The 16,356-nt window shown below is 43.9% G+C and overlaps 1 protein-coding gene across 3 annotated transcripts in view; it reads left to right on the top strand.

Annotated features, from left to right (window-relative positions):
• The window catches only part of ACTG2 (actin gamma 2, smooth muscle), a 28,444-nt gene that overhangs the window by 9,183 nt on the left and 2,905 nt on the right, over positions 1 to 16,356 (top strand). The window contains exons 2-8 of one of the 3 annotated variants that reach the window (XM_055243741.1): positions 170 to 331; positions 1,184 to 1,312; positions 7,717 to 7,827; positions 8,099 to 8,183; positions 12,535 to 12,696; positions 13,754 to 13,945; positions 15,966 to 16,147. In XM_055243741.1, coding sequence (XP_055099716.1) covers positions 206 to 331; positions 1,184 to 1,312; positions 7,717 to 7,827; positions 8,099 to 8,183; positions 12,535 to 12,696; positions 13,754 to 13,945; positions 15,966 to 16,147 — 987 coding nt within the window. In that variant the 5' untranslated portion in view covers positions 170 to 205. Of the gene's footprint in view, positions 1 to 169; positions 332 to 1,183; positions 1,313 to 7,716; positions 7,828 to 8,098; positions 8,184 to 12,534; positions 12,697 to 13,753; positions 13,946 to 15,965; positions 16,148 to 16,356 lie in introns of those variants that run through there. The other 2 variants (XM_055243742.1, XM_055243743.1) reach the window with 2 other exon arrangements.

Raw genomic sequence — 16,356 nt, forward strand, 5'->3', positions numbered from 1 at the left:
GGGCAGAGGGAGGAGGCTCAACTGCCAGAGAGTGGGAGGCCAAGCCCATGCCTGTCCCTCCTGGAAGTGTGCCCTGGTGGCAGGTAGAGTCAGGCCCCAAAGCCAAGAAACTGTCTCCAAACTGATTTGACAAGTGGCTGACTAGTTCTCTTCTCCCCCAAATCCCAAGGTGCTCCAGTCCCCAGCTCACTCGGCCACACACACCATGTGTGAAGAGGAGACCACCGCGCTTGTGTGTGACAATGGCTCTGGCCTGTGCAAGGCAGGCTTCGCAGGAGATGATGCCCCCCGGGCCGTCTTCCCCTCCATCGTAGGCCGCCCTCGTCACCAGGTGTGTGCTCATCTGGATATCAGGCGTTGAGCCACTAGGAGTAAGCGCTGCACTGTGGAGACCCTGCTGAGCTGGGGGTTAGGGGAAGGAAGTGTGTGTGTGTGTGTGTGTGTGTGTGTGTGTGTGTGTGTGTATGCGTGCATGCACGCCAGGTATAGGGAGTTCTTTTCTGATTAACTGATAGAGCAGGACCCTTTAAATAGAAATATTCAAGGCCAAAACCAATATACATCAGGCACACAATGACACTATTATGTCTGGCTTACATTTGGGGGGTTGCCAGGTTTGGAAAAATTAAATTATATGGGATTGAACAAGCCTCTTGCCTTTCAGAAATTTACACTTTGTGAAGAAATACACGTAACTAACCAGAGATCATGGGCTGTAATAGAGGTAAAATATTTCACAGGAAGGGAAAGGTGTCACAGAAAAAGGAATACCTGATGATAAGAAGGATTTCAGCAGGTAGAATAGCAAAGATTTGGAGATCTAAGCAGGCACAGGGGACTTGAGGAGGGCACATACAAGTCGTGTGTGTGTGTGTGTGTGTGTCTGTGTATGTAGCAGGATGAGGGGAAGAAGTGTATGGGTGGGGCTTGTTTCATCTCAGAAAACAACATTGTCTGAAGAGAAAGAAGAAAGGCCACCACACAAGAAATCCTCCACCTTCGCTTCCTGACACCTTCATACTCACTGGTATCTGCTCCATCCTGTCTCCTGCTATCCCGTTTCCAGGGGAAGAAAGGCGGTTTTTCTCATCCTCATCCTTCTTCAGAGACCTTCCAGTGCCTGAATCCCTCTGTGTGGAGCCCTCAGCCAATTCATTTCTCTTTTCTTCTCTTTGTATTGCAGGGTGTGATGGTGGGAATGGGCCAGAAAGACAGCTATGTGGGGGATGAGGCTCAGAGCAAGCGAGGGATCCTAACTCTCAAATACCCCATTGAACACGGCATCATCACCAACTGGGATGACATGGAGAAGGTATCTGTAGACTTCCCCTTAACGAGCCTGCTTTAATGATCACCCATCATCGTGACCCTCGTATCCATAGGCCACTGTGCTCTGTCAACTCTCTCTCTAAAATGCTTCTCACTTCTGTCTTTCCTTTCTTTTCAGCCCCACGACCATTTCTCCAACCTAGGCTGCCAACATCTCTCCCTGGACTATTGCAATGGCTTCCTGGCTGATTTCTTGGTCTCTTGCCCTCATTCACCGAATTAATTCTCTACACTGCTGCAAAGCTGATTTTTCTAAACACAGGTCAGCTCATGTCACTCACCTTCTCAGAAATCTTCAGTAGCTCTTCATTAACCAACAGGGGGTTCCTAACTCCCCGTCTTGGCATCAGAGGACCTGTCCCTGCCTGATCCCCATGATCATCTTTTCCTGCAATATTTACTCAGGCCAGTGCTCACTCCTTCTTTAAAATGCTGGTGCTGGCTCAAGAGAGGCAAACAGCCATCTCTCATTCTTACCTTCCCTGTCAAGACTTCACATAGATGGACTGATGCTAGACTATGATGATAGCCTCCAATGAAAGTTTTTAAGTAGAACTCTCTCAGGGTTTCTAGAAGCCTTTTTGTTTAAGAAAATATTGTGGGTGGGCGGGATTTTTAAATGGTGGAGCTCATGGTAAACAAAATTATGTGTGCAAAATGTTAATAGAGTCTTTCTAATATTCTTGTGATTAACTCTGCTGACAGTTGGCTGAGTGTTCTTGTTTCTGCAATGCCTGTCTTTGGAAATGTGGTAGGGGGATTACTAAGCAGACTGCAACTGGAAATGAGGCATGTTGACTTGAAGTCTGTAATTCACTTATACTTTTCTCTAAATCCTAGATTGAGTCACTCAATGTGAGATAAGTACTGCACATAAAATGCAATAGATTTCACGTTATACAGTGGAGTGGGTAAGAGCACAGACATTAGAGGCAATGGCAGGAAATCCAGGTGCAAACCCACCCTATAAGTCTTAGTTTTCCCATTTGTAAAGTGAAGATAAAAAACACTTTGTGCATTAGGTTGCTTTGGAGATTGAATTAGGTAAATGCTTAGTATAATCCCAAGGCATGGAACATACTTATGTGCTCAATAAGTGACACATATGATTCACGTATATGTAACAGTATCTAATTTAAAAACATAATAGGCTGGGTACAGTGGCTTACACCTGTAATCCCAGCACTTTGGGAGACCGAGGCGGGTGGATCACAAAGTCAGGAGTTTGAGACCAACCTGGCCAACATGGTGAAACCCTGTCTCCACTAAAAATACAAAACTTAGCCAGACGTGGTGGCAGGTGCCTGTAATCCCAGCTACTTGGGAGGCTGAGGCAGGAGAATCACTTGAACCTGGGAGGCACAGGTTGCAGTGAGCCGAGATTGTGCCATTGCACTCCACTGTGGGCAACAGAGTGAGGCTCCGTCTCAGAAAAAAAAAAAAAAAAACCCACATAATAGAGGCCAGTGGCTCACGCCTGTAATCCCAACACTTTGGGAAGCCAAGGCAGGAGGATAGCTTGAGGCCAGCCTGGGCAACATGGTGAGACCCTATCTCTATGAAATAAAAATGTAAAAATTCACTGGGCATGGTAACACATGACCGTGGTCTCAGCTGTTCAAGAGGCTGAGACATGAGAATCACTTGAGCCCAGGTGGTGGAGGCTGCAGTGAGCTGTGTTCACGCCACTGCACAACAGCCTGGGTGATAGAGTGAGACCATGTCTCAAAAAAAAAAAAAAAAAAAGGAAGGAAGGAAGAAAACACAATAGACAAATAATAGACCAACTATTTTATTCACAGTAGTGACAATGTGTGAACTCTTTAAAGAAACTCTTAAAAAATAAATTATGTGCCTTAAGGCCAGGCACAGTGGCTCATACCTGTAATCCCAGCACTTTAGGAGGCTGAGGCAGGCAGATCACTTGAGGCCAGGAGTTCGAGGCCAGCCTGGCCAACCAACATGGTGAAATCCTGTCTCTACTAAACACAATAATTAGCTGGACATGATGGTGGGTGCCTGTCATCCCAGCTACTCCAGAGGCTGAGGCAGGAGGATCACTTGAACTTGGGAGGTAGAGGTTTCAGTGAGCCAAGATCGCATCACTGCACTCCAGCCTGGGTGACAGAGTGAGGCTCTATATATATATATTTTTTAAAGTATATATGTATAAATATAAAATCATTTCATTATATATATAATCATTTCATTATATATCTATAAATCATTATATATATATATCTTGTGTGCCTTAAAAGAAAAACCAAATTGGGTAAAAGTGTCAAATGTCCTCAAATTAATTTATAGGCTCATTGCACTCCAATAAAAATTATGTGACATAATTCTAAAGTATGTTTGCAGAAATAAATTAGCAACAGTTATGAGAACAAAATGAATTTTTTAAATTATGAAGGAAGACATAATGTAACAAAATACAATATAAATTATAAAGTTAAAACAATTTGGTACCAGCAAAAAGGTAAAGAGGAAATATATAATAAATGAAACTTCTAGCATCAGAAAGGAGGAAAGGGCTAGTCAACAAATTATTTCTGGGACAACTGATTAGTTATTTTCGGAGCTGGAGAATCTTGGTTTATAGCCCTAAGCTCATACCATTTCACCAAACACATGTCAATTAAATATAAAAGTTAAATGTGAACATTTAAATTACCAAAAATATAATACAGTTAATGTGAGCATTTAATCAAATTTCTAGTAAGAGTGGTCATAGAGAAAAAGAATGACAAATTTGACTTCTTAAAAAATTGTAACTTTTAATATCTCAAAAATAACCAAATTTAAAAGCCAAATAACAAATTGCAAAACAAAAGTGCAATGAGGGATTAATATGAACAGTTAATTCAAATTGACAATTAAAAATATGAAGTGTCCCCCAGACAAATAAAAAACAAACACTTAATTAGCTGAACAAAAATTATGAAAAGTTGCAAATGTGAAAAAATTTAAACTCATTTGAAACAAAAAAATCAAAGTAAAATAGGTATGATTTTTACCTATCAAATTATTTCATATTTTAAGAGTGAGAGCACTGAATTCAGGTAAGAATGGGGTAAAACAGCCACTTTTTTATTCTGAAGTAAGGAGTGGTTTAGCCTATTTGTTAATAACAGAAATCAGAAAGTCTTCCAATTGCCATGTTCTTTAGCCCAGTAATTCCACTTTTAGAATCTTCTTCTTTGGAAAACATCCTGAATACAAAACATAAATTGCAATATGCCCAAAGATAACTATCATAGGATTATTTATAACCAAAAATCAAAGACAGAATAGTAATGTGATTAAATATATGATAGTATATGATAAAATGTTATATAAGCATTTTCAGAAGTTTGTTTAGTTTATTAAAAATATTATGAAAAGTGAAATAATTTATGTTATAAAACAAATTTGAACATAGTATAATAATAAAAGGATATGAAGGCCGGGTGCGGTGGCTCACGCTTGTAATCCCAGCACTTTGGGAAGCTGAGGTGGGCGGATCACGAGGTCAGGAGATCGAGAGCATGGTGAAACCCCGTCTCTACTAAAAATACAAAAAAAATTAGCCGGGCGTGGTGGCAGGCGCTTGTAGTCCCAGCTACTCGGAGAGGCTGAGGCAGGAGAATGGCGTGAACCCGGGAGGCGGAGCTTGCAGTGAGCCGAGATTGCGCCACTGCACTCCAGCCTGGGTGACAGAGCGAGACTCCGTCTCAAAAAAAAAAAAAAAAAGGATATGAAATAAATAATGATAGTAATAAATTTTAAAATACATAAAGACAAAAGATTAGGAAAAAGAAAAAAGCCAAAATGTTAACTGTTGGTTGTTAGGTGATGGACACAGGGGAGATTTTTATTCCATTAAAAAAATTTTTGGCCGGGCGTGGTGGCTCACGCCTGTAATCCCAGCACTTTGGGAGGCCAAGGCGAGTGGATCACGAGGTCAGGAGATTGAGACCATCCTAGCTAACACAGTGAAACCCTGTCTCTACTAAAAATACAAAAAATTAGCCAGGTGTGGTGGCGGGCGCCTGTAGTCCCAGCTACTCGGGAGGCTGAGGCAGGAGAATGGCGTGAACCTGGGAGGCGGAGCTTGCAGTGAGCCGAGATTGCGCCACTGCACTCCAGCCTGGGCGATAGAGTGAGACTCCATCTCAAAATAAAAAATAATAATAATAATAATAAATAAATAAATAAATAAATAAATAAAAATTTTGAGATAGGATCTTCCCCTGTTGCCCAGGCTGGAGTGCAGTGGTGTAGTCATAACTCACTGCGGTCTTAGCCTCTTGGGCTCAAGGAATCCTTTTGCCTCTGTCTCCGGTGTAGCTGGGAACACAGGTGCACACCACATCCAGTTGATTTTTTAATTTTTTGTAGAGACAGGGTCTTACTTTGTTACCCAGGCTGGTCTCCAACCCCTGGGCTCAAGCAATCTGCCTGCCTCAGCTCCCCAAAGTGCTGGGATTACAGGCATGAGTCACCACACTCAACCTTAAAAATATTTTTCTAACTTTAAAAATTATCAACATCTTTAACTTTTAAGGTATAAAAACTCCAAAAAATAAACTAAAATCAAGTGCAGATGCTTGAGCCCAACACCCAAGGATTCTGGTTCAGTGGGTCAGATGATCCTAGGTGACTCTGAAAGAGGGCCTCGAGGAAGCACATTTTAAGTAGCATGGGGTCCCCTGCTTAAGACCAGTTGCTGTCCTTCAAGCTCCTGTGCAACGCTTACAGTCCAGGGCCTCTGCCTGTGCCATTCCCTCTGCCTTGGATGCCTTTTGCAGCAGCCTCTGGAGACCTTTTGCCCTCAAGGCCCATTTAAATCCCTCAGATAATGAATTACTCCTACCTCTTCCTTCACTTAAAATGTGACTTGTGTCTTTCTTTTTGTTTGTTTTGGTCTTTTTTAAACGTCTCTCTCCCCTCTGGACTTTGCAACTGAGAATTGGGTGCCATGTCTGATTCATATCTGCCCTCATCACACTTACCACCGTCTTAGCCCAAACCTGGCAACCCATAAATACATGAGTCCAATGGCATCAAATGACCCTGTGCCTCACCTCTAAGGAAACCAAAGCCCCATGTCCCTGCTACACTTTGCCCAATCCCTCTGAAAGACTCCTTTTTGGTCGTACTTGATCACTGAAGAAGGAACTGGACACAGGAAGAAATTAACTTCCTCTAAAACAGTGGTTCTTTTTTATTTTTGAGACAGGGTTTCACTCTGTCGCCCAGGCTGGAGTGCAGTTCCATGTTCACAGCTCTCTGCAGCCTTGACCTCCTGGGCTCAAGCAATCCTCCTGCCTCAGCCTCCTGAGTAGCTGAGACTACAGGCAGGCGCTACCATGACTGGCTAATTTTTTATCTTTTTGTAGAGACAGGCCCACAGTATGTTGCCCAGGCTAAGCAGTGGTTCTTAACCAGGATGATTTTGCTTCCCAAAGGACATTTGGCAATGTCTGCAGATATTTTTTATTGTCACAACTGGAAAACTGCTGCTAGCATCCAGTGGTTGGAGACCAGGGATACTGGTTGGCCCTCCACAACAAAGAACTATCCAACCTAAAATGTCATAGAGCTGCGATTGAGAAACCCTGCTTTAAAGCACCAGCCTGGCCAATAATAGACAGTGAAAATTGAGCCCAAGTGCCTCTGTCAGATTCTCAGCAGGAGATAGTGTACACTCAGCTGGGGTTTTGAAATTGTTTGACAGTGTATACTCAGCTGGGGTTTTACAACTGGTTAAATGAATGTCCTGCAGAAATGTGCATAGGGTTAAGGCAACTACAAAGGGGTGTCGAGGCACCCAAGAACCAGCAACAGAGGGAGCTCTCACACTCCTAAACATGAAGGGGTCAGGTGATGAGGGCAGTGTCATTGGAGCTTAGTGAGAGCTTGAGCTCTGAAAGAGGGGCTGCCCAACAGGAACTGTGCTCATGTAGGGCCACGCCATTGTCAGGGGATAGACCCTGACTTCTTTTGCCCTCCTACTTGCCAGCCTCTTGCAGGAATCTTCTATCAGCCAAATATAGCTAGAAGCCAGAAAGCAATGAACACTTGAGTGATACAATGTGCCTTGCATCACTCAATGCACAAAGGCAGGGGAGAGACTGTAGTAGAGTGAAGAAGAGGGAAGGTCAAATGGAAATAATGAACACATAGAAAATAGTGGTTCCAGGTCTGAGTCCTACCTAGGGCCCTGTTGAGAAGGAGTATACCCTTTAAATGTCAATCAGAAATTTCCAGCGCTGACCATTCTCCTCTTCAGATCCATCCCATCCTGTGTAACATGGTGCCACACTCTCCCAGCATGGGAATGTCAGTCAGAATTTTCCAGCCACTGGGAGTCTGCCAGGCTTATATGGCTTTTGTCTCCACTAGATCTGGCACCACTCCTTCTACAATGAGCTGCGTGTAGCACCTGAAGAGCACCCCACCCTGCTCACAGAGGCTCCCCTAAATCCCAAGGCCAACAGGGAGAAGATGACCCAGGTAAGAAGCCAGGAAGATTTGAACACTGGCACAAGAATGCAACATGGATGCTTGGCCAGATACTTTCTCCCCTTCAAACATCAGTGCAACAGAACTCTCTGAGGACCTGCTATGTCCGTAGTCCATGCCAGGCCCTGGGGGAGTGGGTGTGGAATAATGAACTACCAAACTGGCATAGTTCCTGCCCTTAATGAGATTACAAACCATTCTACAGGCCAAGAAGTGCTGTGATTTTTGCCAGATAATCTTTTATTCTTCATTGTCCTTTAAGATCATGTTTGAAACCTTCAATGTCCCTGCCATGTACGTCGCCATTCAAGCTGTGCTCTCCCTCTATGCCTCCGGCCGCACGACAGGTAAGTAATCCTGTAATCCATTCCTTTTCTGACTTCAGGGGAGGTAGGGAAAAGCTGGGGTCTTGAAGAGGCTCCTGCTCAGAAGAATCAAACGGACAGCTGAAGTCCAGGCAAAGTCTTGCTTAGGGATAATAGGTGAGAATGCCCATGTGGAATGCCAGATGTGAGCCTACCTGGTATAGTTGGAAAAAACATCCAGCAAGAACTGTTTCCCTTACAGTAATAATTCCAGGAGATTCTACACATACACACATTCCAACAATACTGGAATGTTTCTGCTTCATGAAGCAGAAAGAGTAGAACCTGTGGTGGTGGAAATGTGAGTGCAGTTACACATTGCTTAATGACAGGGATACGTTCTGAGAAATGTGTGTCATTAGGTGACTTTGTCACTGTGGGAACATCAGACAGTGTACTTGCACAAACCTAGATGCTATAGCCTACTACATGCCCAGGCTGTATGGCATGGCCTATTGCTTCCAGGCTACAGACAGTATAGCATTTAACTATAATTAATACTGCAGGGAACTGTAACAGAATGGTTAGGTATTTGTATAGCTAAACATATTGAAACATAGAAAAGTTACAGTGAAAATATGGTATCAAAGATAAAAAATGGTACACCTGTGTAGGGCACTTACCATGAATGGAGCTTGCAAGACTAGAAGTTGCTCTGGGTGGGTTAGTGAGTAGTGAGAAAATGTGAAGACCTAAACCGTTACTGTGCACTACTGTAGACTATAAACACTGTACACATCGGCTGTACTACATTTATAAAAATATTATTCTTGGCCAGGCACGGTGGCTCACACCTGAAATCCCAGCACTTTGTAAGGCTGAGGTGGGCAGACCACCTGAGGTCAGGAGTTCCAGACCAGCCTGGCCAACATGGTGAAACCCCGTCTCTACTAAAAATACAAAAATTAGTTGGACATGGTGGCAGGCGCCTGTAATCCCAGCTACTTGGGAGGCTGAGGCAGAAGAGTCACTTGAGCCTGGGAGGCAGAGGTTGCAGTGAGCCAAGATCACACCACTGCCCTCCAGCCTGTGTGACAGAGCGAGACTCTGTCTCAAAAAAAAAAAAATTATTCTTTCTTCAATAATAAATTAACCTTAGCTTACTGTAATGTTTTTTACCTTATAAACTTTTTAATTTTTAAAGCCATTTTTACTTTTTTTGTAGTGACAGTAATAGAAAAATATCTTTTTTCTTTGACTTTGTTTTTTTTTTTTTTGAGACGGAGTCTTGCTCTGTCACCAGGCTGGAGTGCAGTAGCACGATCTCGGCTCATTGCAACCTCTGTCTCCCAGGTTCAAACGATTCTCCTGCCTCAGCCTCCCATGATTTTTTAAAATTTTTTTTGAGATAAAGTCTCACTCTGTCACCCAGGCTGGAGTGCAGTGGTGCGATCCCAGATCACTGCAACCTCCACCTCCTAGGTTCAAGTGATTCTCTTGCCTCAAACTCCCAAGTAGCTGGGACTACAGGAGCATGCCACCATGCCTGGCTTATTTTTGTCTTTTCTTTATTTAGTAAAGAAAAAAAAAGGAGTATACCCTTTAAATGTCAATTAGAAATTTCCAGGGCTGACCATTCTCCTCTCCAGATCCATCCCATGTTGGCCAGGCTGGTCTCGAACTCCTGACCTCAAGTGATCTGCCCACCTCAGCCTCCCAAAGTACTGGGATTACAGGCATGAGCCATCGACCCCAGCCAAAAATGTTTTCTTTATTTATATCCTTTATTCTACAAGCTTTTTCCTATTAAATTTATTTATTTATTTTTTTACTTTTAGAGCTTTTTTGATAAAAACTAAAATATACACATTAGCCTCGGCCTACACAGGTTCAGGATTATCAATACCACTGTATTTCATTTCCACATCTTGCCCCACTGGAAGGTCTTCAGGGTTAATAACATGCATGGAGTTGTCATCTCCTACGATAACAATGCCTCCTTCTGGAATATCTCCGGAAGGACCTGCCTAAGGCTGTTTTACAATCAACTTTTTTTTTTTAAATAAGTAGAAGGAGTAAACTTTAAAATAATGATTAAAAACATAGTATAAGAGGCTGGGTGCAGTGGCTTATGCCTGTAATCCCAGCACTTTGGGAGGCCGAGGCAGGTGGATCTCTTTGAGCTCAGGAGTTGAAGACCAGCCTGGGCAACATGGCTAGACCGTATCTCTACAAAAAATACAAAAAGTTAGCCGGGCATTGGTAGCTCACACCTGCAGTCCCAGCTACTTGGGAGACTGAAGCTGGAGAATTGCTTGAGCCCAGGAAGCAGAGGCTACAGTGAGCTGAGATCTCACCACTGCACTCCAGCCTGGGCGACAGAGTGAGACCCTGTCTCAAAAAAAAAAAAAAAAAAAAGTATAAGAAATACATAAGCCAGTACTAGTACCATAGTCGTTTATTGTCATTTTCAAGTATGTTGTATATAATGTATGTGCTGTACTTTTATACAGCTGGCAGCGCAGTAGGTTTGTTTACACCAGCATGACCACAAACACGTGAATAAACTGTTGCCCTATGATGTGATGTCAGCTATGATGTCACTAGGCAATAAGAATTTTTCAGCTTCCTTATAATATTATGGCATCACCATTGTGTATGTGGTCCAAAGTTGACCAAAATGTCATTATGTGGACATGACTATAAGTGGCCTTGGTGTAGAAGTGTGCTCAGGGTAGCAGAGGAAATCTCAAAATAAAATGGTCTTTAATAGGGACTTGACAGCTTCCATAAACATTTGTTTAAACATTCATTCATCATTTATTCACTGATTTATCCATTCATTAATCCATTATATTTTCCATTACTCCCTACAATGTGCCAAACATGGTACCAGGCCATGGGCACACACTGACAAATAAGACAGACTTCGTCATTATGGAGCTAACAGTTTAGTGGGAGATAGACGAAAGTAAAAGATAATTTCACTGCATGTGATAAGGACAATGATGGAGAAATGCATGGCATATACAGTTTCATATCCTGCGCTTTGCACTTTGGTTTTTGTTTTCGTTTTGAGACGGTGTTTCACTCTGTTGCCAAGACTGGAGTGCAATGATGTGATCTCAGCGCACCACAACCTCCACCTCCCGGGTTCAAGTGATTCTTCTGCCTCAGCCTCCCAAATAGCTGGGATTACATGCACCTGCCTCTGCATCCGGCTAATTTTTGTATTTTTAGTAGCGACGGGGTTTCACCATGTTGGCCAGGCTGGTCTTGAACTCCTGACCTCAAGTGATCTGCCCATCTCGGCCTCCCAAAGTGCTGGGATTACAGGCATGACCCACCGTGCCCCAACCTTGCACTTCGTTGCAAACATCATGTTTAATGGCCACGTGGTAGTCACTGTATGATGGTGTCGTTATTTATTTATTTTACCATTTCTCTATTGCTGGAGCTTTAGGTTACCTCTTATTTTTATTATAAAATATGCCATGATTCAGATCCTTACACAAGAATAAGTTACTGGTTTCTGGACATTTATTTTGCATCTGGCCCTTGCTGAACCAGCAAACTAGGTCTAATGGTTTCTTAATTGATTGTGTTGGGTCTTCTATATAGAACCACATTATCTGCAAATAATGACAATTTTGTTTCCCTTTGGTAGTCATACCTCCTATTTCTATTTTCTGTTTCACTGCAATTGGCTAGAACATCCTGTACAATATTAAATAATAGTGGTGATATTGTAATGTTTTCTCATCAGTTATGATGTGGCTGTTAGATTAAGAAACATGAGGCTGGATGCGGTGGCTCATGCCTGTAATCCCAGCATTTTGGGAGGCCAAGGCAGGTGGATTACCTGAGGTCAGGAGTTCAAGACCAGCCTGGCCAACATAGTGAAACCCCACATCTACTAAAAATACAAAAAATTAGCTGGGCGTGGTGGCAGCCACCTGTAATCCCAGCTACTCAGGAGGCTGAGGCAGGAGAATCACTTGAACATGGGAGACAGAGGTTCTAGTGAGCCAAGATCGCGCCACTGCACTCCAGCCTGGGCAACAAGAGCAAAACTCTGCCTCAGAAAAAAAAAAAGAATATGCAATGTAGACTTAATGCAAATTGACAAGTATGCATTACCAGTTATGTGTTTCAAGGAATACAAAAAAAGGACACATTTTACTCACCTTCTAGAGGCCTACAGTCTCATTGGGGGGGAAAAAGTGACATACATAAAAAATAAAAGATATGATTGATGACTCTTGTGATGGGTGAATATTCTTAACTGGTAAAGGAAAATATGGTAGTCAGAGCTCATTGGTAACAGTCCTAGAAAGAGACTGATGAAAGACAAGAATAAGATTTTTATAAGCCTGATCCTCTCTGTCCACAGGCATCGTCCTGGATTCAGGTGATGGTGTCACCCACAATGTCCCCATCTATGAAGGTTATGCCCTGCCCCATGCCATCATGCGTCTGGACCTGGCTGGCCGTGACCTCACGGACTACCTCATGAAGATCCTAACAGAGAGAGGCTATTCTTTTGTGACCACAGGTATCCAGCCCGTTTGTGGATACCACAGGTATCCAGCCCCTTTCCTGATTCTGACTGGAGCTCAGAACCAATCTGGTTTAGGACCAGAAGTTCTCAGGACCAATGAGAATTCTGTGACTCTGTGTCTTTAAACTCTCCTGAGATAGACTGGGGGGCCTTAAGCTGGGGCTGGGCCTCTGGATAAGACCAGATAGTCATGGAAGCAGTCCCTCCTTCCCCAGAGACCAGCTGCCTCTGTCCATGTCCACACCAGGACTAGGGCTAGTTTCCACAGGGCTGAATGGTAGTGAAGATCTGCCGATGCATATCATTACCTAGGGATACCTTTGGTTTGAGGACAAATTGAGTAAGTGAGGCTCGAATTTCTAAGGGGAAGGTTTCATGTGGCCCACCTGGGCAATCGGCATTTTTAGGTGGGAGCCTCTCTAGATTCTGTAAGATCAAACATCTAAGTGAGTCTAGACCAGAAATATGTCCTGCAAAACCCCCAGGAAGGCCTAAGGCTTTGTCAGAAATCTCATGCAAAGTCCTGCTTGGGAATCAAGACTTGAGACTCCCTCTTTAGAAAGAGGAGTAGAAGAATTAAGATTGAATGGAGTGACCCTTGACCATCTTTGTGGCAAGTCTATCATCATCCTATGACTGAACCTAAAGTAGATGTGAGGCCAGGCGTGGTGGCTCACAGCTGTAATCCCAGTACTTTGGGAGGCCAAGGCAGGCAGATCATTTGAGGTCAGGAGTTCTAGACCAGCCTGGCCAACATGGTGAAATCCTGTCTCTACTGAAAACACAAAAATTAGCCGAGCTTAGTGGCGCACGCCTGTAATCCCAGCTACTTGGGAGGCTGAGGCAGGAGAATTGCTTGAACTCAGGAGGTAGAGGTTGCAGTGAGCCAAGATAGCACCACTGCACTTCAGTCTGCGTGACAGAGTGAGACTCTGTCTCAAAAAAAAAAGAATAAAGTCGATGTGAGAAAGAGGTTTTCATGGAGATCAAAATGGGACAACCAAACTAACAGAGCTCACTATTCACCTTTTGTCATTTCTGCTCCTTCCAGCTGAGAGAGAAATTGTGCGAGACATCAAGGAGAAGCTGTGCTATGTGGCCCTGGATTTTGAGAATGAGATGGCCACAGCAGCTTCCTCTTCCTCCCTGGAGAAGAGCTATGAGCTGCCAGATGGGCAGGTTATTACCATTGGCAATGAGCGCTTCCGCTGCCCTGAGACCCTCTTCCAGCCTTCCTTTATTGGTGAGGTGCTGCCCATAGTCCCTGCCAATCTCAGGAGGGGAGGGTGAAGGGGTGGGTGAGGTATGGAGAGAAAAACACCAGGAGTCATGGCCACTTTGTTAATTACATACACATACCTCACATTTTCCTAGGAAGGGCCAAAAATTTATTTAAAAAAAAATAGGGAAAATCTCATTTTAAATAAAAGGGAAAGGAAATCAAGATACAGGAAAAGCAGAATAGGAAATATAACATGAAACTAAGAATGAGGTTAAAACACAGAAAGTTTGTAGGCAGCAATGTAGCAAGGTCAGGTTGTAGTTTAGCAAGATTCTTCTATCTACAGTGTGGAATCATATTGCATGGATAAAAGACCGGAGGCTTGGCCAGATGCGGTGGCTCACGCCTGTGATCCCAACACTTTGGGAGGCCAAGGTGGATGGATCACAAGGTCAGGAGTTCAAGACCAGCCTAGCCAAAATAGTGAAGCCCCATCTCTACTAAAAATACAAAAATTAGCCAGGCGCCTGTAATCCCAGCTACTCGAGAGGCTGAGGCAGGAGAATCGCTTGAACCATGAGGTGGGGGGCAGAGGTTGCAGTGAGCCGAGATAGCACCACTGCACTCCAGCCTGGGTGACAGAGTGAGACTCTGTCTCACACACACAAAAAAGACTGCAGGCAGCTGGGCGCAGTGACTCACACCTGTTATCCCAGCACTTTGGGAGGCTGAGGCAGGCAGATCACTTGAGCCTGTGAGTTTGAGACCAGCCTGGGCAACATAGCGAAACTCCATCTCTATGAAAAATACAAAATTTAGCAGGGCATGGTGGTGCATGCCTGTGGTCCCAGCTACTCAGGAAGCTGAGGTGAGAGAATCGCTTGAGCCCCAGAGATCAAGGCTGCAGTGAGCCGTGATTGTGTCACTGCACTCCAGCCTGGGCAACAGGGTGAGATTCTGCCCCAAAAAAAAAAAAAAAAAAAAAAAAAAAAAGAGTAGAGGTAAGGAGACCAGGCAGATGGCAAGAGCTAGTTTGGCATGCAGGACCTTTTGCTGCAGAGGACTGTGATGCCAGGCTACAGTAGCTGGATGTCAACCTGCAGGCAATGGGGGACTGTCAGATGACATGACAAGTATATCCATACAATGGAATCTTATTTGGCAATAAAAGGGAATGAAGTATTGATCCATGCTGTGACCTTGAAAACATTATACTAAGTGAAAGGAGCCACACACAGAAGACCACATGGTGTATGACTCCATTGACAAGAAACATCCAGAATAGGCAAACCTCTAAAGACAGAAAGTGGATTCACTGTTACCTAGGGCTGGGGCAGGGATGGAGGGGAAAATGGGGAGTGACTGCTATTAGGTATGGGGGTCTCTTTTGAAGGTATTAAAAATGTTCTAAAATTAGATTTTGGTGATGTTTGCTTCTGTGGATATACTGAAAATGACTGAATTATATCTCAAAAAGTTATGAAAAAGAAAGATGATATAACAAAAATGTTCCTTTAGAAATATGCTTCAGGCAACAGTGTAAAAGATAAGCCCGGGTGTAATGCCTCATGCCTGTAACCCCAGCACTTTGGGAGGCCGAGATGAGTGGATCACAAGGTCAGGAGATGGAGACCATCCTGGTCAACATGGTGAAACCCCATCTCTACTAAAAATACAAAATTTAGCTGGGCGTGGCGGCACGTGCCTGTAATCCCAGCTACTCGGGAGGCTGAGACAGGAGAATCACTTGAACCAGGGATCGGAGGTTGCAGTGAGCTGAGATCACGCCACTGCACTCCAGCCTGGCGACAGTACGAGACTCCATCTCAGAAAAAAAAAAAAAAAAAAGATCAATCAGAACTGGGGACAATAAAGGAAAGGCCATGACAAGGAAGGGGGTCTGATCTTATAATCCTTTTGGGAGATATTAAGGTTCTGAACTAGGGTAGTTGCGACAATCGAAGAAGGGTCATTTGAGGAGCTGGAGGTATGCATATTTATGAAGTGATGCCTGTTGACCAGACACTGTGATCTCCACTAGGCATGGAGTCCGCTGGAATTCATGAGACAACCTACAATTCCATCATGAAGTGCGACATTGACATCCGTAAGGACTTATATGCCAACAATGTCCTCTCTGGGGGCACCACCATGTACCCTGGCATTGCTGACAGGATGCAGAAGGAGATCACAGCCCTGGCCCCCAGCACCATGAAGATCAAGGTGGGTCTTGCCTCAGTTCTGTCCGTTCTGTTCTTTGTATAAAGTCTTGCCTACCTGGGAGTTCCTCAGAGGCAGGCTGCCAGACCTGATAACTTGCTGGTCTCCTGGGTTCAATATCATCCTGGACTGGAGCCAATTTTATCCTAGGGAATTATGTTCCTTGGGCATTGATGGGCTGAAGACCCACTTAGTATGGATCTCAAACATAA

This window comes from Symphalangus syndactylus, chromosome 14 (assembly GCF_028878055.3).
Source record: "Symphalangus syndactylus isolate Jambi chromosome 14, NHGRI_mSymSyn1-v2.1_pri, whole genome shotgun sequence".
Taxonomy (NCBI): domain Eukaryota; kingdom Metazoa; phylum Chordata; class Mammalia; order Primates; family Hylobatidae; genus Symphalangus; species Symphalangus syndactylus.